The 22869-nt window shown below is 42.3% G+C and overlaps 2 protein-coding genes across 18 annotated transcripts in view; one reads left to right on the forward strand and one right to left on the reverse strand.

The window, feature by feature from the left end:
• Positions 1 to 22869, forward strand: part of caska (calcium/calmodulin-dependent serine protein kinase a) — a 228309-nt gene that overhangs the window by 124505 nt on the left and 80935 nt on the right. The gene's annotated exons all lie outside the window — the stretch shown is intronic.
• gpr82 (G protein-coupled receptor 82) lies at positions 19467 to 21673 on the reverse strand. The gene is given in 5 exon segments (XM_071342097.1): positions 19467 to 19988; positions 20033 to 20376; positions 20528 to 20770; positions 20773 to 21005; positions 21640 to 21673. Coding segments are annotated over 5 exon segments (1155 nt in total). The 3' UTR covers positions 19467 to 19687.

Consider the following 22869-nt stretch of genomic DNA (forward strand, 5'->3'; position numbering starts at 1 on the left):
TTTCCACCTTCTCCACTACTGTCCCGTCGATGTGGATAGGGGGGTGCTCTATCTGCTGTTTCCTGAAGTCCACAATCATCTCCTTTGTTTTGTTGACGTTGAGTGTGAGGTTATTTTCCTGACACCACACTCCGAGGGCCCTCACCTCCTCCCTGTAGGCCGTCTCGTCGTTGTTGGTAATCAAGCCTACCACTGTAGTGTCGTCCGCAAACTTGATGATTGAGTTGGAGGCGTGCATGGCCACGCAGTCGTGGGTGAACAGGGAGTACAGGAGAGGGCTCAGAACGCACCCTTGTGGGGCCCCAGTGTTGAGGATCAGTGGGGTGGAGATGTTGTTACCTACCCTCACCACCTGGGGGCGGCCCGTCAGGAAGTCCAGGACCCAGTTGCACAGGGCGAGGTCGAGACCCAGGGTCTCGAGCTTGATGACGAGTTTGGATAGTACTATGGTGTTAAATGCTGAGCTGTAGTCGATGAACAGCATTCTCACATAGGTATTCCTCTTGTCCAGATGGGTTAGGGCAGTGTGCAGTGTGGTTGCGATTGCGTCGTCTGTGGATCTATTGGGTCGGTAAGCAAATTGGAGTGGGTCTAGGGTGTCAGGTAGGGTGGAGGTGATATGGTCCTTGACTAGTCTCTCAAAGCACTTCATGATGACGGAAGTGAGTGCTACGGGGCGGTAATCGTTTAGCTCAGTTACCTTAGCTTTCTTGGGAACAGGAACAATGGTGGCCCTCTTGAAGCATGTGGGAACAGCAGACTGGGATAAGGATTGATTGAATATGTCCTTAAACACACCAGCCAGCTGGTCTGCACATGCTCTGAGGACGCGCCTGGGAATGCCGTCTGGGCCTGCAGCCTTGCGAGGTTGCCTCTGGGAGATGATGGCAGAGAGAGGATGGCAGGGCCCCCTGGGGGCGGTGGTGGCTGGGTCAACTTTGTGCTGGTGCTGGACCATAGAGATAAAGATGAACGTGATGAGGCAGCAGGCACACTATCAGAACCACCTGAATGGAGGAAAGGAGAAAAGGGTTTAGATGAGAGGTAAAACCCCCGGATAAAACCAGTTATAAACTAAACAACTACATCAGGGAATTGAAGTCTACTTCATTTGTAAAAATGAAAACCAAAACAAACAGAACTCCCAACTGGATCACTACAATGTTCCGGAACACTTTTCCCAGCAGCCTCTGGGAGTCGTTGACGATGGTGCACCGCCGCGACCTCCATATGCTTGGCCACGTACAAAGTCAGCACCAGCAGGAAACACACAAAGAAGATCACGATGGCCGCCACCATCGTCCCCATCGACAGGCTGCCCCGCACCTCCACCGCCACACTGTAGCATATTCCCCTCCTCTTCTCCCTCCATCCTCGCCCCCTCCCCCCACCTCTGTCTCTCTCACTAAATAGTAAACTGCCACGGGTACTCTGACCAGCACCACCACCCGGCGCACACGGCCTTGGTGAAGCCCACCCTCCTCAGTCTGGTGAAGAAGGCGTGGGGAAGCAGGGTCGGCGCAGGGGCTGGGGCAGGTGCTGAGGCGGCTGGCATGGGTGTGCTAGATGAGGGTGGCGAAGCGGGTGAGCGGCACCCAGGTCAGGATTAAGACGCTAACGTAGATATTGATATTCTGGACAAGTGTGACCCCGTGGAGGACTAGGCAGACCAGACTCTGGGAAGGAATTGACGAGGGATCGTTTGGAGCTTTTTTTTTCTTTAAATACATTTTAAGAGTATTATTATTTTCATGTCTTGTCACATATATGACCAATCCCCTTTGATGAGATGAGAAAAATAAGAATCAATCCAAATGTCAGTAAAAAATGGATGTACCTGTGAGCAGTAGTTGGCCAGGAAAGGGGTGGTGAGGGAGAAGAGTAAGTTGGACAGGCCCAGGTGGGACAGGTAGACGTGGGTTGAAGTCTGGGTCGGGATACACCTCAGGAACACCCAGTGAGAGAGAGCATTGACCAGGAGACCTGTGGGGAAGAGGAGGGTCGTAGAGGGAGGGGCGGACGAAGCTTGGGAGGGGAGGACGAAGTGTGTAGGGGGAGGAGGGGGAAACTAACAGAGACCGGAAGTATTATATACGAATGTTGCACCGTAGCTAGACAAGATAAGTAATATGGCTATAAACACAGTGCCACTTCTTGTATCACTAAGATAATAGATTGCTGTGGGGACTTTCTTCCATTCAGCCATGAGCATTAATGAGGTCGGGCACAGACGTTGGGCGATTAGGCCTGGTTCACAGTCGGCATTCCAATTCATCCCAAAGGTGTTCGATGGGGTTTAGGTCAGGGCTCTGTGTAGGCCTGTCAAGTTCTTCCACACGATTTCGACAAACCATTTCTGTACGGACCTCGCTTTGTGCACGAGGGCATCGTCATGCTGAAGCAGGAAAGGGCCTTCCCAAAACTGTTGCCACCAAGTTGGACGCACAGAATGGCCTAGAATGTAATTTATGCTGTAGAGTTAATATTTCCCTTCCCTGGAATTAAGGGGCCTAGCTCGAACCATGAAAAACAGTCCCAGACAATTATTCCTCCTCCACCAAACTTTACAGTTGCCACTATTCATTCGGGCAGGTAGCGTTTTCCTGGCATCTGCTTCTTGTCACCTCCCTGACCAAGGCCATTCTCCCACGATTGCTCAGTTTGGCCGGGCGGCCAGTTCTAGGAAGAGTCTTAGTGGTTCCAAACTTCTTCCATTTAAGGATGATGGAGGTCACGGTGTTCTTGGTGACCTTCAATGCTGAATAATTTTTTAAGTACCCTTCCCCAGATCTGTGCCTCGACACAATCCTGTCTCGGAGCTCTATGGACAATTCCTTCAACTTCATGGCTTGGTTTTTGCTCTGACATGCACTGTCAACTGTGGGACCTTATATAGACAAGTGTGTGCCTTTCCAAATCATGTCCAATCAATTGATTTTAACACAGGTGTACTCCAATCAAGTTGTAGAAACATCTCAAGGATGATCAATGGAAACAGGATGCATCTGAACTCAATTTCGAGTCTCATAGCAAAGGATCTTAATGTAAATAAGGAATTCATTTTATTTTATATAAATTTGCTAAACATTTTAAAAATCTGTTTTTGCTTTGTCCTTGTGGGGTATTGAGTGTAGATTGATGAGGAAAAACATTTAATTTCATACATTTTAGAATAAATCTGTAACGTAACAAAATAAGTCAAGGGGTCTGAATACTTTCCGAATGCACTGTGTGCAGTACCAGTACCAGACAGTACCAGTCAAAGGTTTGGACACACCTACTCATTCAATGGTTTTTCTTTATTTTTACTATTTTCTACATTGTAGAATACTTAAGACATCAAAACTATGAAATAACACATATAGAATCATGTAGTAACCAAAAAAGTGTTAAACAAATCAAAATATATTTTAGATTTTAGATTCTTCAAAGTAGCCACCCTATGCCTTGATGACAGCTTTGCACACTCTTGGCATTCTCTCAACCAGCTAGGCCTCTTACAGTTGCCCACAGCAGTGAGTGGGTGGGTGGGTTCGGTCTATCTTTTACTGTAGTCTTCTGCAGCAGGGCAGGTGGCGCAAGGCCAGATGGAGTAAGGGATGTACAATGCAGCTCAGAGCTGCTATGGTTATAGTTGCATTCTTCGCCTTCCATTGTGTTCTCAACTTCTCACAGTCTCCCCCATGTGGTGAGAGCAGGGTCACTGCACGCTGGACATGGTAGGGAAGGAAACATGCCACAAACACCACAACCACAGCTAGGATCTTCCTTCGTACTCTCAGACTACCACTCTTCATCCTCTGCCTCTCTCCTGCCCCTGAATGCACCTCCAAGTCTACACCCTGTATGTTCTCCCCCCTGCCCTCCCTCTCCCCTAAACTCACCCCACACCCCTCTTCCACCCCACAACTCACCCTCCTATCCCCTGCGGTCACCCCCGTACTCACCTCCCGCCCCTCCCTTGCCCCTCCTTCACTGGTGTTTGTGTTCTTGGACCCCCTGACCTTCTGCAGATGCAACACTAATCCCCCATAGCTGACCAGAATAAGGATGAGAATCACAAAAAACAGGGCCACCCCCAGGCAGTGTTGGTAGTTTAACGCTTCTCTGTGTTGATTCTCCAACATGTCAAAGCAGCTGTGTCCTCCTTTTCCTTGTCCGAACTGAAGTACCACATTGGCACTCACCACCGTTACCACAGTTACCCAGGTGATGATGCAGAGTACCCAGCATTCTCTGGGCCTAGTGAAGGGCACGAGGACAGCAGGGCAGGGCCGCACCTACAACCAGGGAAAGATTTGAGAGCACAATTGAGTGGTTAATTGAGAAACGTATTATTAAAAAAAAAAATTAAACAACCTCATTCAAAATCAATCCATTTAAGTTTGAAGACTTGTTGTTGTAGGCATCCGTACCACGGTGGCATAGCGCGTCACACTGGTCCAGAGAAGCAGCATTATGTTACAGTAGAGGTTGACGTAGAAGACTGCTATCATGGTTAGCATGGCGGCCTGACACACCTTGTCCTCTCCAGACCAGATGTGACCCCTCCGGTAGTAAACCACCCGGAACAGAAAGCTGGTGCACAGCAAGAGGTCAGAGGTCACCATGTTGAGGGTCAGTATGACGGTAGGGGTCCTCTCCGACCTCCTGAATTCACGCAGGGTCAGGCCGTTGGCTAGGAAACCCAGGAGTGACAGGACCAGGTAGAGCCAGGGTTTGACTTGTGTGTCGATGGGGTCAGGGTGTAACCAGCACTGTCTGGAAGAGTAGAGAGAGGAGAGAAGGAGTTGGAGGGAGAGGAGAGAGAAGGGAATGAGCGACGGGAGATGGGGGCATAAACAGTAATGATAACTTTGTGTGTGTGTGTGCTTATGAGTTCTTACATCACATTTTCTACGACATGAAGCCACAAAAACATACAAACGAAAGTCAGTTAGAGTTTCCATTCATTTCTCCAGTTATTATGAAGATCTGGTGAAAACACCCAGGATTGTTTATTCCAAAGAAACCTTTCATTTCATAATATCAAGGAATGAAGGAAGCAGATATACAGTAACCTTTATTTAATTAGGCAAGTCAGTGCATAAAATGCAATATCAGACTAGATAACTTCCACATGGGGAACTTAATCTTGTTGTTAACAAACAACCACACAAACAAAACAAACACACATTGCATAATTGAATTACCTACCTTAGGCACATGCCCCCTCAGATTTGTCCTGTTTTAACATTTTCAGGTGTTAAATTAATAAATAAAAAAAATTAAATAACTGTTCATAAAAATATCTGTCAGCTGTATTTTGCAGAGGGGGCACACTGACTGGACCAAGCAAAGAGTACAACCCCCCCCCCCCCCCCCCCATTTTCCCTAGTAAGTGGTTCCTTCCAAGGTGCACCATGGAACAAAGATATGCTAGGCAGGATGCTATATACTCTAGTCAGTGCATGCAGACAGTATCATCAGTGGAGGACAAGAGAGAGAGTGTCGAGTGACACACAGACAGCGTTTTAATTGATTTTAGCTGCCGGTGATGGGCAGGACTTGCAGGAGGTATGTTTGTAAATTAATTTGATCAAGCTATGTAGCCTATTGATTTCTTTATTGATGAATAAATAAAATACTAATGTTTTTTTGTTTCTCTGTAATATTAGCCACCTAGCAATTGTATGAAGTTGGCTTTAGCTAGTCAGCTAGATAGGTTTGTATTTATTATGGATGCCAATTAGCTGCTGCAATTAGCTGCTCTTCCTGGGGTCTAGCAAAATTAAGGCAGTTTATACAATTTTAAAACATTACAATACATTCACAGATTTCACAACACACTGTCTGCCCTCAGGCCCCTATTCCACCACTACCACATACAGTTGAAGTCGGAAGTTTACATACACTCAGGTTGGAGTCATGAACCATTCCACAAATTTCTTGTTAACAAACTATAGTTTTGGCAAGTCGGTTAGGACATCTACTTTATGCATGACACAAGTAATTTTTCCAACAATTGTTTACAGACAGATTATTTAACTTATAATTGAGTGTATCACAATTCCAGTGGGTCAGAAGTTTACATACACTAAGTTGACTGTGCCTTTAAACAGCTTGGAAAATTCCAGAAAATGATGTCTTGGCTTTAGAAGCTTCTGATAGGCTAATTGACATCATTTGAGTCAATTGGAGGTGTACCTTTGGATGTATTTCAAGGCCTACCTTCAAACTCAGTGCCTCTTTGCTTGACATCATGGGAAAATCAAAAGAAATCAGCCAAGTCCTCAAAGAAAAAATTGTAGACCTCCACAAGTCTGGTTCATCCTTGGGAGCAATTTCCAAACGCTTGAAGGTACCACGTTCATCTGTACAAACAATAGTACGCAAGTATAAACACCATGAGACCACGCAGCCGTCATACCGCTCAGGAAGGAGACGCGTTCGGTCTCCTAGAGATGAACGTACTTTGGTGCGAAAAGTGCAAATCAATCAGAACAACAGCAAAGGACCTTGTGAAGATGCTGGAGGAAACAAGTACAAAAGTATCTATATCCACAGTAAAACGAGTCCTATATCGACATAACCTGAAAGGCCGCTCAGCAAGGAAGAAGCCACTGCTCCAAAACTGCCATAAATAAGTCAGACTACGGTTTGCAACTGCATATGGGGACAAAGATCATACTTTTTGGAGAAATGTCCTCTGATCTGATGAAACAAAAATGGAACTGTTTGGCCATAATGACCATCGTTATGTTTGGAGGAAAAAGGGGGAGGCTTGGAGGCCGAAGAACACCATCTCAACTGTGAAGCACGGGGGTGGCAGCATCATGTTGTGTGGGTGCTTTACTACAGGAGGGACTGGTGCACTTCACAAAATAGATGGCATCATGAGGAGGTAAAATTATGTGGATATATTGAAGCAACATCTCAAGACATCAGTCAGGAAGTTAAAGCTTGGTCGCAAATGGGTCTTCCAAATGGACAATGACCCCAAGCATACTTCCAAAGTTGTGGCGAAATGGCTTAAGGACAACAAAGTTAAAGTATTGGAGTGGCCATCACAAAGTCCTGACCTCAATCCGATAGAAAGTTTGTGGACAGAACTGAACGTGTGTGCGAGCAAGGAGGCCTACAAACCTGACTCAGTTACACCAGCTCTGTCAGGAGGAATGGGCCAAAATTCCTCCAACTTTTTGTGGGAAGCTTGTGGAACGCCACCCAAAATGTTTGACCCAAGTTAAACAATTTAAAGTCAATCCTACCAAATACTAATTGAGTGTATGTAAACTTCTGACCCACTGGGAATGTGATGAAAGAAATCAAAGCTGAATAAATCATTCTCTCTTCTATTATTCTGACATTTCACATTCTTAAAATAAAGTGGTGATTCTAACTGACCTAAGACAGGGAAGTTTTACTAGGTTTAAATGTCAGGAATTGTGAAAAACTGAGTTTAAATGTATTTGGCTAAGGTGTATGTAAACTTCCGACCTCAACTGTATCTACAATACTAAATCTGTGTGTATATATAGTGCGAATGTTATCGTGTGTGTGTGCCGATATTTGTTTCTTCACAGTACCTGCTGTTCCATAAGGTGGTTTTTTTATCTGTTTTTTTAAATCAAATTTTACTGCTTGCATCAGTTACTTGATGTGGAATAGAGTTCCATGTAGTCATGGCTCTATGTAGTACTGTGTGCCTCCCATAATCTGTTCCCCTGACTTGGGGACTGTGAAGAGACCTCTTGTGGCATGTCTTATGGGGTATGCATGGGTGTCCGAGCTGTGTGCCAGTAGTTTAGACAGACAGTTCGGTGCATTCAACATGTCAATACCTCTAATAAATAAAAGTAGTGATGAAGTCAATCTCTCCTCCACTTTCAGCCAGAAGAGATTGACATGCATATTATTAATGTTAGCTCTCTGTGTACATCCAAGGGCCGTGCTGCCCTGTTTTGAGCCAATTGCAATTTTCCTAAGTCTTTTTTATGGCACCTGACCACACGACTGAACAGTTGTCACGGTGCGACAAAACTAGGGCCTATAGGACCTGCCTTGTTGATAGTGTTGTTAAGAAGGCAGAACATCGCTTTATTATAGACAGACTTCTCCCCATCTTGGCTACTACTGCATCAATATGTTTTGACCATGACAGTTTACAATCTAGTGTTACTCCAAGCAGTTTAGTCATCTCAACTTGGTCAATTTCCACATGTATTTATTACAATATTTAGTTGATGTTTAGGGTTTAGTGAGTGTTTTGTTCCAAATACAATGCTTTTAGTTTTAGAAATATTTAGGGCTAACTTATTCCTTGCCACCCACTCTGAAACTAACTGCAGCTCTTTATTGAGTGTTACAGTCATTTCAGTCGCTGTATTAGCTGTCGTGTATAGTGTTGAGTCATCCACATACATATAAAATCTGGCTTTACTCAAAGTCAGTGGCATGTCGTTAGTAAAATGTAAAAAAGCAAGGGGCCTAAACAGCTACCCTGGGGAATTCCTGATTCTACCTGAGTTATGTTTGAGAGGCTTCCATTAAAGAACACCCTCTGTGTTCTGTTAGACAAGTAACTCTTTATCCACATTATAGCAGGGGGTGTAAAGCCATAACACATCAGTTTTTCCAGCAGCAGACTATGATCGATAATGTCAATAGCTGCACTGAAGTCTAACAAGACAGCCCCCACAATCATTAGATCATAAATTTCTCTCAGCCAATCATCAGTGTAAGTGCTGTGTTTGTTGAGTGTCCTTCCCTATAAGCATGCTGAAATTCTGTTGTCAATTTGTTTACTGTAAAATAGCATTGTATCTGGTGACAGGCTGATTGGTCGGCTATTTGAGCCAGTAAAGGGGGCTTTACTATTCGTGGGTAGCGGAATGACTTTAGCTTCCCTCCAGGCCTGACATCAGACATTTTCCTGTAGACTTAGATTGAAGATGTGACAAATAGGAGTGGCAATATCGACTGCTATCATCCTCAGTCATTTTCCATCTAAGTTGTCAGACCCCGGTGGCTTGTCATTGTTGATAGAAAACAATACTTTTTTCACCTCTTCCACATTGACTTTATGGAATTCAAAAATACATTTCTTGTCTTTCATAATTTGGTCCGATATACTTGGATGTGTAGTGTCAGCGTTTGTTGCTGGCATGTCATCCCTAAGTTTGCATATCTGGCCAATGAAAAAGTCATTAAAGTAGTTTGAAATATCAGTGGACTTTGTGATGAATGAGCCATCTGATCCAATGAATGAAGGAGCCGAGATGACTTTTTTTCTCAAAATGTTATTTAAGGTGCCCCAAAGCTTTTTACTATCATTCTTTATATAATTTATTTGTTTCATAGTGTAGTTTATTTTTATTTAGTTTAGTCACATGATTTCTTAATTTGCAGTACGTTTGCCAATCAGTTGGGCTGCCAGACTTAATTGCCATACCTTTTTCCTCATCCCTCTCAACCATACAATTTTTTAATTCCTCATCAATCCAAGGGGATTTAACAGTTTTTACAGTCATTTTCTTAATGGGTTCGTGCTTATTAGTAACTGGAATAAGTAGTTTCATAAATGCGTCAAGTGCAGCGTCTGGTTGCTTCTCATTACACACTACAGACCAGCAAATATTCTTTACATCATCAACATATGAATCACTACAAAACTTCTTGTATGACCTCTTATACACTATATTAGGCCCAGCCTTTGGAACTTTGGTTTTCCTAGATATGGCTATTATATTGTGATCACTACATCCTATGGATTTGGATACTGCTTTAAAGCAAATATCTGCAGTGTTAGTAAAAATGTGATCAATACATGTTGATGATTTCATTCCTGTGCTGTTTGTAACTACCCTGGTAGGTTGACTGACAACCTGATCCAGGTTGCAGGCACTGGTTACAGTTGGAAGTTTTTTCCTGAGTGGGCAGCTTGATGATAGCCAGTCAATATTTAAATCACCCAGAAAATATTCTTCTCTTTTTTATTTTACCTTTCTCTAGGTTTTTTCTCATTGAGATAATATCTCTTTTCCAAGAGAGACCTGGTCCAATAGCAGCAGGGGGAACAACGTTTCAGACTTACATACACTAACACAACATTAAACAAAACTATAAACACACATACAGTACAACATAAATTACATATTACATTAAAAACACAAACATCTTGACTAAAAACAGCTGGCCTAAAAACAATTACACTCTTCTATGATATATACATCAATCAGGTGTTTAAACTCCACCAACGAAACTAGATCATCACATTTTTTTAATGTTCAGGAGAATTCCAGGACCACGGTGCTAAGTAACTAAAACTATTTCTACCATGACCTGTTCTAATTTTTGGTACTGTTAGAAGCAAATCAGAATGGGACCGTAATTGATATTTATTTACTGACCTGACTAAAAAAGAACAGAGATAAAATGGCATTTTACCCAATATGGCCTTATAAATCAGTGTATACCAGTGTTTAAGCCTACGCAAGGTCAATGACGACCAGCCAACAGCGCTGTAGAGATCACAATGATGTGTTAGACGTTTCTGATTTGTAATGAACCTGAGGGCTGCATGATACATGGAATCAAGTGCTCTCAGGGTAGTGGCTGAGGCCTGCATATATATAACATCACTAAAATCTAAAACCGACAGTAATGTACATCGTACCAGTTCCTTCCTGGCCTCAAAAAAAAAAACAAGCCTTATGCCGGTAATAAAATCCTATTTTCAGCTTGAGCTTCCTTATCAAGTTCTCTACATGCACAGTGAAGCTCAGCTTATCATCAACCCACACACCCAAATATTTGTACACTTTAACTTCTAATTGGTCCCAATCCCGGATCCGGGAGCACCCCCATCAGTAAAAAAGCTGACTAGCATAGCCTAGCATAGCGTCACAAGTAAATACTAGCATCTAAATATCATTAAATCACAAGTCCAAGACACCAGATGAAAGATACACATCTTGTGAATCCAGCCATCATTTCTGATTTTTAAAATGTTTTACAGGGAAGACACAATATGTAAATCTATTAGCTAACCACGATAGCAAAAGACACAACTTTTTTTTCCACCATTTTTTCCCTGCATAGGTAGCTATCACAATTTCGACCAAATAAAGATATAAATAGCCACTAACCAAGAAACAACTTCATCAGATGACAGTCTGATAGCATATTTATTGTATAGCATATGTTTTGTTAGAAAAATGTGCATATTTCAGGTATAAATCACAGTTCTACATTGCAGCTGCAATCTGAAATAGTGCCGAAGCAGCCAGAATAATTACAGAGACCAACGTCAAATACCTAAATACTCATCATAAAACTTTTCTGAAAAATACACAGCGTACAGCAAATGAAAGACCAACATCTTGTGAATCCAGCCAATATTTCAGATTTTTTAAGTGTTTTACAGCGAAAACACAATATAGCATTATATTAGCTTACCACAATAGCCAGAAACACAAGCCGTTTACCAGCAGCAAAGGTTAGCGATCCTAACAAACCAGCAAAAGATATATAATTTTTGACTAACCTTCATATACTTCATCAGATGACAGTCCCGTAACATCATATTACACAATGCATATAGGATTTGTTCGAAAATGTGCATATTTAGTGGCACAAATCGTGGTTATACAATGTGATTAGTAGCAACATTTCAGGCAATCTGGCCGGCGCCATCTTGGAGAGGCACCTAATCTAATCGATAACTAGTCATAAACTTGACAAAAAAATACAGGTTGGACAGCAAATGAAAGATACAGTAGTTCTTAATGCAACCGCTGTGTTAGATTTTTAAAATTAACGTTACTCGACATACTTGCGTTACAGCGAGACCATGCCGAAATTAATGGCGGACTAATAATTTTACATTGTTCCACAGAAGTACGAATTAACATCATAAATAGCTCTTACTTTTGGATGATCTTCCATCAGAATCTTGGGCAAGTGGTCCTTTGTCCAGAACAATCGTCTTTTGGTTGAAAGATGTCCTCTACTCCTGTAGAAATTAGCTGCTAACGCCGATGTACCGGAGAGGTGCCCAACTCGCGATAACGCCTGACAAAGAAACGCCAGAAAATCGCAATAAACTGATATAAACTGCTATAAGTCGGTTTAAATTAACTACCTTATGAAGTTTTTAAGACAAAAAACAAATTAAATCAGAGCCGGAGATATAGAACTGCTAAACCGAAAGCTTTTCAGGACGCCATTCTGGTGTACCTCCTGCGTCAGGCGCCACGTCGAAAAGGTCGGTCCTTCCGTTCCAAGAGCCTTTATACTCCCCCAGATGGTGCTATGCACTCCATTCAAAATCTCACCGCTTACTGACATCTAGGGGAAGGCGTATGCAGTGCATGTAGCCCCATAGCTTACAAGGGAATTTATAAACCGACCCTGGAACAGAGACCTCGATTTCAGAAATCTCACTTCTTGACAGGAAGTGTGCTGCAGAATGAGTTCTGTTTCACTCAGAGAAATAATTCAAACGGTTTTAGAAACTAGAGAGTGTTTTCTATCCAATAGTAATAATAATATGCATATTGTACGAGCAAGAATTGAGTACGAGGCAGTTTAATTTTGGAACGAAAATTCTACAAAGTGTAAACAGCACCCCCTATTGAGAAAAGGTTATTAACTTGCTCTATAGTTTTCCAGCCAATGTAGCAATGACATGATTTTTAACATGCCTGGAATTTGAAAATACCATGCATTTTGTTTTACCCGAATTTAGAATCAGCTTTAAATCATACAGATTCTGTTGTATGATGTTAAATGCTCTTTGGGCATTTTCAAAAGCTAAAGATAAATTACTAACACTTGAATAAAGAACAGTATCATCTGCATAAAAATGAACATCCGCTGTTTCAATAAGATCCCCAATGTTGTTGATATACAAAATGAACAACAGTGGGCCCAAAATAGAACCTTGCGGAACACCTGAGCACACCTCTATGGACTCAGATTTACACCCATCCGCCATTACACATTGTGTACGATTTGATAGGTAATTTATAAACCAATCTAGAGCATGACCAGTAATTCCACAACATTTTAACCTTTGCACTAACACAGCATGGTCCACAGTGTCAAAAGCCTTCGACAAATCAATAAAAACAGACACACAATGTAACTTCTTATCAAGAGCACAGTGTATGTCATTTAAAACCTTCAATGTTGCTGAAACAGTGCTGTGGCCAGACCTAAAACCTGATTGCATTCCATTTAAGATGTTGTTTTCTTGGAAGTAGGTCTTTAGCTGCCTACTAACTAAGGACTCCAGTACCTTTGACAGTACAGACAGTTTTGATATATCACATACATTATCAAGCATTTCACACACATTATCCAGATACTGACTGTTAGCACTTGGTGGTCTATAGCAGCTTCCCACAATAATGGGCTTTAGGTGAGGCAGATGAACCTGTAGCCATATTACTTCAACAGTATTTAACACAAGATCGTCTCTAAGCTTTACAGGAATGTTGTTCTGAATATAGACCGCAACACCGCCTCCGTTGGCATATCTGTCTTTTCGGGTAGATGTTATAACCATGTATTGCTACCACTGTATCATCAAAGGTATTGTCTAAGTGAGTTTCAGAGATAGTCAGAATATGAATCTGTTACAAGCAAGTTGACTTCATGGACCTTGTGTCTTATGTTAATATGGGCTATTTTTTTGAACTTTTCTGGGTTGCTTGATTGTTTTTAATGCTTTACTGGGAAGCTTATCAGAGGTAGACTTACTTCTGTTATTTACATTGGAGCTGATAGTGCAGGGTGAGCTGCATGAAGTGGTCTTCCTACTATTGCACACCGCCTCAGTTCTAACAGTGTAACTCTGGTTTATAGGCTCATAATTACTGCTTATAATAGCTGGAGGATAAACAGATGTATTCGGTGCAATTAGGGGTACATAAATTAAATGACTTACATTGTGTTTGCCAATGCCCCTAAGATCATATACATTTGATGCGGCATTATGACGACTCATTGTCACAATGGTAGGGATTAACTGAGCTGGTCTTGGATCATTTACCAGTCATTGTTTCAACGCAGCCTTGAAATGTGTGGACAGAGTCCAGGAGCCAAGATGATTTGGATGGACTCCGTCATTCCTGTTGTCGTGTCTTTGCTATCGTTAAATTGAAGACTTATAGTTTTTATCAAATATTCCTGTAATTAGGGATTACGCGATCACTTGAGTAATAACGTAACTAATTAACTATGAATTCGAGGGCACCAGGGAAAGTTATTAGATTACAAAGTTATAATTTCCCAATATAACCTTTCAGATATTTTCATATCTGATCAATAGTCCTCTAATTAATGATTTATTTACTTTACCTCACGCTAGTCTCATTCCAAACGTCGTAAATTGTTGATTATCTGCACGAACCCAGTCTTCACTATGAGTCATCCATACATCAATTGTCTTAAATCATTTATTTATTACTAACTAATTAATTCACAGAAATGCATAAACAAACAAACAAACTTAAAATAGTTACATGAAATGATAGGAGAAATATGCCCTAGTGGGCTGAACCGGCATAGCTTGTTAGACAAAGGGAAAATGGCGGTTCGACTAAGAATTCACTACAGAGTCCATAATTATAACAATTGACATGCTAATCCTTACACATGAACGCTCACTCATTCGGGAACAATTGCAATCAATATATATATATAGTTACGCTCGGTGTGTGTCGTCCTGATCGTTGGAGCGAAGTTAGTTTCTGTTGGAGTGAAGTTCTGTCTCGGTTATTGTGGATTGTTCAGAGTGACATTCGTTATAGAATGGATGTTTCGGCGGTTGTCTTTCTTCGCGTTCAATGATACCGAATTCCTAGCTGCAGACTAGTAGTATATATCAACGACTTGTTCTTATTCGTCTTAAGAGTTTAACCACGTGGTATGGTTAAAGATTCAGCAATGGTACTCAACCTTCGTTCTCCTCCTAATGGAGAAAAACATGGTTTAATGGTAATTTCTTAGAGTTGGCTTTTATTCAGATAGCAGAGAGGGGCTGTCCCATGGTCTCTGACCCAACTGGCTCAGGGCGGTCCTTGGATTTAGTTCAAATACAACAGGGATTTGTATTTTCCTTCATTAAACAGTTCAACATATTACACAATTATACAAATATCTGAGGTTATTATATAAACAGCGGTATGGTAATGTGGTCCCACAGTCTCACATGAGTTTCCCACGTGGTGACAAATGGACCGGTTCATAGCTGGACTCTCCACCGATCTTTCATACTTTTGCAGGAATATGAAATATGTTCGTACCTCAAGTTCTGTGAGGTGGAAGAGAATTCCTTTGTCCTGAAAGTTTACCCTCTGTCTAATACTGTTGGGCCATGAGGAGATTCTCAGGAATTTACGACATCTCTCTGTGATCACCGCATGGGTTGTGGTAGGAAAGGGAGAGGCAGGGAGAGGGGGATGGGGTTTGCACTACCCAAGCAGGCGACGTCATGACACTGTAGAGTATCTTCTGTTTCCAGAAGGTGTCAAAGTTATCAACAAAAGTAACTCCAGCAGAGCTACAATAGTCTTTTAGCCAGATGTGTAATGCCAGTAGTCTGCTGAATCTTTCACACAGGCCTAACGAGGGTACTGGACATGAAATTATGGGCAGTTTTTTGGAGACTTTTAATGCTAAAATCAGTTATTTAAAATCTATTTTTAAATGTTCCGAGCTAGCCCTCCTGATGTCGTTTGACCCCACATGGACTACGACAGTGTCAGGTCCCGGCATCTGTGGTAGAACATTCGGAAGCAGCCTTGTTATGTCCTGTACTCTTGCTCTTAGGTAGCACAGGGTTTTTTCCTTGGGGACCGAGATGTTTCTCACCATAGAGCTGCCTATGATGACAGCTGGTGATGTTGAATGGGCCGGTCTCTCAGGCAGCCTCACCAGACTGTGAGGCTGGGAGCTCCGAGGATCTGAACCCAAGGAAGAAGCCACCGGAGAGGGAGACAGAGCCGAGGACGAAGACACAGGTACCTCCGGATCCGATCTTGATTGGGAAGCCACCACAGACGAAGACGCCAGAACCTCTGGATCCAGGGCAGCAAAGCTGTTTCTGGTCTGTGTCAGTTCCGGGCTCAACATCTCCATGGAGACCCCGTTGCCAGAGGACTCCTTCTTCGACTTCCACGGCGAGTGACGTACCTCCATGGCTGGTTGGTTGAGTCGAGATCAGCTCCGTTCTCCAGGGAAGGGGGAGACCGCTTCAGGAACCCTGCCTAGCACCGGCCAGTCGGCTGTGGAGAGCCGACACGGCGGTGAAACTTCCACCAGACCAGAGCGGAATCCGGCTACTGGGGTGGAAGTAAAAGAAAAAGTAGGTGGGCGTGGGTTCCCCAGTAGTTTATGTAGGTTTGCCACTTGCTTGCTAAGAGTAGCTACTTCGCTCCTGTAGTCCTCCACAAGCAAGCAGTTGCTACATTGAAAGTCAACGAGGTCCACATTGTCCCGGATCAAAGCAAAGTAAACGCAGCTCCCGCAACGTTGGAAACGTTCAATAGTGGCCTCCATTTGCGGCCGCCGAGCCAGCTAGACTAGCTGGGCTTTCGCGTCTCTCCCGGCCCTATATGGAATCTGTCAGGATCCCGGGACAGATAGCAGCTCTCACAGCAATTTAGCCCAACAGAGCCGCAGGATTCAAAATAAAAGTATATAAAAACACTGTCAGCTTTTAAACCGAGGTCTTTAGTTCAGGTTTCAGCGTTCAACAGCAAACATACATCGCGCTCTGATGTCAGATGATTGTTACTGCTGTTGAACAGGTTCCCAACCTCAACTACAGTATCTTTGCTGGCATGCCTGCTGGCAAGGTTGATAGACTTTAGAAAATACAAAAATTGCTTTAATTACTGGGTTATGATACTATATACCAGTTGTACTAAACTCCCAAGGCATAACAGTTCCTAAAGAATCAATGTGCATCCTAAATTCAAATGACAAATGAACAGGTTAAAAGGTATACTTAGATAACATATGCAGAAAAATGTACATATTTATTTACATAGAATTAATTAGGCATAATGATTATGGCTCTAGGTTGCAGGAAAGGCTGTTTCAGGTGCATGACGCCCTGGTACCATAGGCAGGGCAAGCTAAACTTTCCTTAAGTAAATTGAATTGCCAAAATTATATAACCTAATTAGCCTACTCCTGTCTATACAGAAATAATTACAATTATTAAAATAGGCTACAAAAGCATGATTTGGCCACAGAGAATCATTAGCTTCTTTAAAAATAAAAAAAATTGGTTACAGTCGGAAGGAAAGGCAGCGCTCAGCAAATACCAAATACGCGCAGCAAATACCAAATACATGATTGTTAAGTTGCGACTGTTTGTGAAAAGTAGAGGCCCAGCCAGGAATATCACGATATTTCAAAATACAATCACGGGAAAACATAGTTTGAAAAGCAAATGGTTATTGCTGTAAAGAAAAGACAATTGCACCAGCGGAGAGCATCGGCAATATCCCAGTTGAGTGCGCACTGCGCATATTCACTCTTTATCATTGATTGGTTAGTGCCACTTAAGTAAGTTTTTGTCCAATAATTTCCTTCTCTAGTTTAGATGGATGTCATATTCTATTTGTGTCTCCCCTTCTCGTAGGCCTATAACAATGTTTTGTTTTATTGATATGTTTGTAATTGTCAGCAGAGTCATTTGTCATATATTTTAAAAAAAATGTCTGCTAATGTCTCCAGTCATATAAAGTGTAGTAGAATTGCATGAAATGTGTTTTTAAAATGCCACATTTTTCCTGTGCAAAGAAAGAAGAAACATATCTGGTACAGACTATACTAGCCTAGGCCTAATCTTCTCTACACGTGCTCAGCTGTGTATTGAATTTAATTTTTTTGCGAACAGTGTTTGAGTTATATTATTAGCCTAAATTATGACTATCCAATTTACTCATCACATTACAAATAGTAGGCTATCTTGCATAAGTCTGAAAATGTGATGATGCATGGAAAGCTTTATTATAAAGGTGTATGGTGAAAATGAAGTTCCCCAAACTTGACACCTCCTATGCCTGGTACCAATTTTAGATGTGTTGAATATAGAAATGTTACCTTTGTGGGTTGTTGCTGGTTCCGTTGAGCCCGTGAACAGATGGGTTGACGGAAGACATTTGTTGTATATCATCTGTTGTTATATTCATCTTTCACTAGCATCAGACAAGAACACTTCCTTTTAACTTTGTCTACCTCTCTGGCTGTGTATCTCTCTTCCTGTTACGACCTCTCTACCTCACTCAGGGACTCTTTCTCTCTCTCACACGCATCCTGTGTTGATAATAATAAATGATTGCATTTATATAGTGCATTTCCAGATGCTCAAAGCTCTGTAAGGGGAGGAAAATCACCTCATCCACCACCAATGTGCACCCACTACACAAAAAAAAATGCTGGGTTAAAAAGCAACCCAGTGCTGGGTAAATAGTGGACAGAACACATTTTGTGTTATTTTTGACCCAGCAGTTGGGTCACTAAGTTGAGTTATTGAGCTATGACCAGATGGACAGTATTTCTGTTGCATCTATTAGAAATACATGTTTTAATTACTTCTAATGTATTTTGTAACAAGATCATTTCGAAAGCCGTAATTTATATTTTCAAAATGCAAAATACTTTTCTATACCATTTCTTTATAGTGGTTCACAATCTTTTGGCCCCCTTTCACTACATTGGTATCAAAAGTCTGATGGCACCATGGTGTGATAAGAGTGTCTGTAAAAATGAACAATTGCAAAGCGTGTGGAGTTTTATTCTAATGAGCTCCACCCTGAAACAAGGCCAATGACAATACTAGTGTTAGCGCAAGTATTAGAAGTCTATGGGTATCTACTAGCATGCTAGCAGATACCCATATACTTCCAGTCATTGCGCTAACACTAGTTATCATTGGCTCGTGAAACTACCTCTACCTTCCTTCATACTGGACACAGAGACATAAAACATATCCACAAGTTCGTCTGACTCTGGGAAGTAGATAAAGGGACAAATTGCCAAAATCCAGAAGTATTGCTACTGCTACTTTGGTTCAGTGTCTACTTATTGTATTCTCATTCTATGATGTAACAGGCCGTGTGTGTCAATGTGCAGGTCTTTGTGTGTGTGTGTGTGTGTGTGTGTGTGTGTGTGTGTGTGTGTGTGTGTGTGTGTGTGTGTGTGTGTGTGTGTGTGTGTGTGTGTGTGTGTGTGTGTGTGTGTGTGTGTGTGTGTGTGTGTGTGTGTGTGTGTCTGTTTGCATGCATGCATTCATTGGTTGACCACCTTACAAGCTGAATCCTCACCCACTGACTTCTGCTGAGAAACACTCATGTAGCTGAAGAGAAAATAAAGCGTATTGTTGTGTTGAAAACATATTTATTGGTAGATCAGTGTTATATTTGTGCAATGTGACCGCTATTATCAGCTGTTTGTGTGCTATATCGGTGAGAAGCAGTACTGAATGCAGAGGGAGAATTTGTGGTCCACAGCCTCTTACAGTTGCCCACAGCGGTGTGTGTGTGTGTGTGTGTGTGTGTGTGTGTGTGTGTGTGTGTGTGTGTGTGTGTGTGTGTGTGTGTGTGTGTGTGTGTGTGTGTGTGTGTGTGTGTGTGTGTGTGTGTGTGTGTGTGTGTGTGTGTGTGTGTGTGTGTGCATGCATCTCTTATTGTAGTCTTCTGCAGCAGGGTAGGTGGCGCAGGGCCAGATGTAGTAAGGGATGTACAACGCAGCTCAGCGCTGCTATGGTTATGGTTGCGTTTGTCACCCTCCATCGTGTTTTCCCCTTCTCACAGTCGCCCCCGTGTGGTGAGAGCAGGGTCACTGCACGCTGGACATGGTAGGGAAGGAAACACACCACAAACACCACAACCGCTGCCAGGATCTTCCTTCATACCCTCAGGCTACCACCCTTCACCCCCTGCCTCTCTCCTGCCCCTGAACGCACCCCCAAGTCTACACCCCATCTGTTCTCCCCCTGCCCTCCCTCTCCCCTAAACACACCACACACCCCTCTTCCACCCCGCAACTCAACCCCTCCGTCACCCCTCCTTCACTGGTGTGTTTGTTCCTGACCCCCCTGACCTTCTGCAGATGCAACACTACATAGCCAACCAGAATAAAGGTGAGAATCATGAAAAACAGGGCCACCCCCAGGCAGTGTTGGTTGTTGAACTCTTCTCTGTGGTGATTCTCCAACATGTCAAAGCAGCTGTCTCCTCCTCCTCTTCTTTCGATCTGAAGTACCACACTGGCACTCACCACCGTTGCCACAGTTACCCAGGTGACGAGGCAGAGTACCCAGCATCCCTTGGGCCTGGTGAGGGGAGTAAGGAGGGCGGGGCGAGGCCACACCTACAACCAGGGAAAAATTTGAGAGCAAAATTGAGTGGTTGAGTAATTTATTAATTTAAAAATGTATTTTAAAACAAGAGGTTAATTAAAATAATCTCATTAAAAATCAATCCATTTAAGTTTGAAGACTTGTTGTTGTAGGCATCCGTACCACGGTGGCATAGCGCGTCACACTGGTCCAGAGAAGCAGCATTATGTTACAGTAGAGGTTGACGTAGAAGACTGCTATCATGGTTAGCATGGCGGCCTGACACACCTTGTGCTCTCCAGACCAGATGTGACCCCTCCGGTAGTATACCACTCCGAACAGGAAGCTGGTGCACAGCAAGAGGTCAGAGGTCACCATGTTGAGGGTCAGGATGACGGTGGGGGTCCACACCGACCTCCACAGAGTTTATGCAGGGTCAGGCCATTGCCTAGGAAACCCAGGAGTGACAGGGTCAGGTAGAGCCAGGGTTTGACTTGTGTGACAACAAAATCGGGGTATAGCCAACACTGTCTGGAAGAGGAGAGAGAGGAAGGGAGGAGGAGGATTTGAGAGAGAGGAGAGAAGGAGGATGGAGTTGGAGGGAGGGGAGAGAGTAGGGAGGTGGATGAGCAAAAGGGGTGTGTGTGTGTGTGCGTGCGTGCTCATGCTCGTCTGAGTTCTCACATCACATTTTTATCTGACATGACGCAACAAACGAAACCAAGTAGAGTTCAAATAAATTTCTCCACTTATTAAGATCTGGTGAAAACACCCAGGATAGGTTTCTTTGGAATTATCATTAATTTAATAATATCGAGGAATAAAGGTAGCAGATGTACAGTAAACAATGCATCCAGTACATTATCACACTGCATGTAGATAACTTCCACATGGGGAACTCTGTATTTTTATGGACAAACAACAACACAAAAAAAACTATTCTCACGTTTCATAGATTTGTAAGATCACACAGAAATATCAGCATCAAAAGTATCATAGCTCATAAACTATTGATGGCAGGATTATTTTGTCACTGGTCTGCACAAAATACTCCATAATGTCAAATTAATAAAAAATGAAAAGCTGAAATGTCTTGAGTCAATAAGTATTCAAACCCTTTGTTATAGCAAGCCTAAATATGTTCAGGAGTAAACATTTGCTTAACAAGTCACATAATACATTGCATGGACTCACTCTGTGTGCAATAAGTGTTTAACATGATTTTTGAATAACTACCTCATCTCTGTACCCCACACATACTGTCACGTGTGCTCCCTCTCCGGTCTCTAGGTCACCTGTCTGCTTGTCATGGCGCACACCTGTCACCATTGTTACGTGTAATTGAGCAATATGACACACACCTGGATGCCATCACCTCCTTGATTACCTGCCCTATAATTGTCACTCCATTTGGTTCCTTCCCCAGTTGTCATTGTATCTGTATCTTGTCTGTGCGTTGTTCGTGTTTTGTATTATGCTACATTTATTTATTAAAACACACTCCCTGAACTTGCTTCCCGACTCTCAGCGCACTCGTTACACGTACAATTATCTGTAAGGTCCCTCAGTCAAACAGTGAATTTCAAACCAATTCAACCACAAAGACCAAGGAGGTTTTCCAGTGCCTCTTAAAGAAGTGCAGCTATTGGTAGATGGGTAAAAAAAAAATACATTGAATATCCCTTTGAGCATGGTAAAGTTATTAATTACACCGCAGGGATTTCACCATGAGACCAACGGGGACTTTAAAATAGTTAGAATTTAATGGCTGTGATAGGAAAAAACTGAGCATGGATCAACATTGTAGTTACTTAACAATAGTAACCAAATTGACAGAGTGAAAAAAAGGAAGCCTGTACAGAATACAGGGCACTAAGGTAATAATGCAAAAAATGTGACAAAGCATTCACTGTCCTGAATATAAAGTGTTATGTTTGGGGCAAATTCAATACAACACATTACTGAGTACCACTCTCCATATTTTCAAGCATGTTTACTTTGTCATTATGGGGTATTGTGTGTAGATGGGTGAGAAAACAAATCAATGTAATCAATTTTGAATTCAGCCTGTAAGACGACAAAATGTGTAATAAGTCGAGGGGTATCGATACTTTCTGAAGGCACTGTAGAAATCATACCTGTGTGGATGATTGCTGGTTCCATTGAGCCTGTGAACAGATAGATTGACAGAGGACATATGTTGTGTATTATCTGTTGTTAGATCTATATTTGACTAGCATCAGACATAAACACTTCCTTTTAACTTTGTCACCCTCTCTCGATGCTTATATCTCATTTCCTGTTACTAACTTCAGATTCTCACCTAACATTCTGTCACTCAGTCTCTCTCTCTCTCTAATTCAGTTCGAGGGCTTTATTGGCATGGGAAACGTATGTTTACATTGCCAAAGCAAGTGAAATAGATAATAAACAAAAGTGAAATAAACAATAAAAAATGTACAGTAAACATTACACTTCAAAAAGTTCCAAATATTATGTATACATACGGTGTTGTAATGATGTGC

This window comes from Salvelinus alpinus, chromosome 14 (genome assembly GCF_045679555.1).
Source record: "Salvelinus alpinus chromosome 14, SLU_Salpinus.1, whole genome shotgun sequence".
Lineage (NCBI taxonomy): Eukaryota > Metazoa > Chordata > Actinopteri > Salmoniformes > Salmonidae > Salvelinus > Salvelinus alpinus.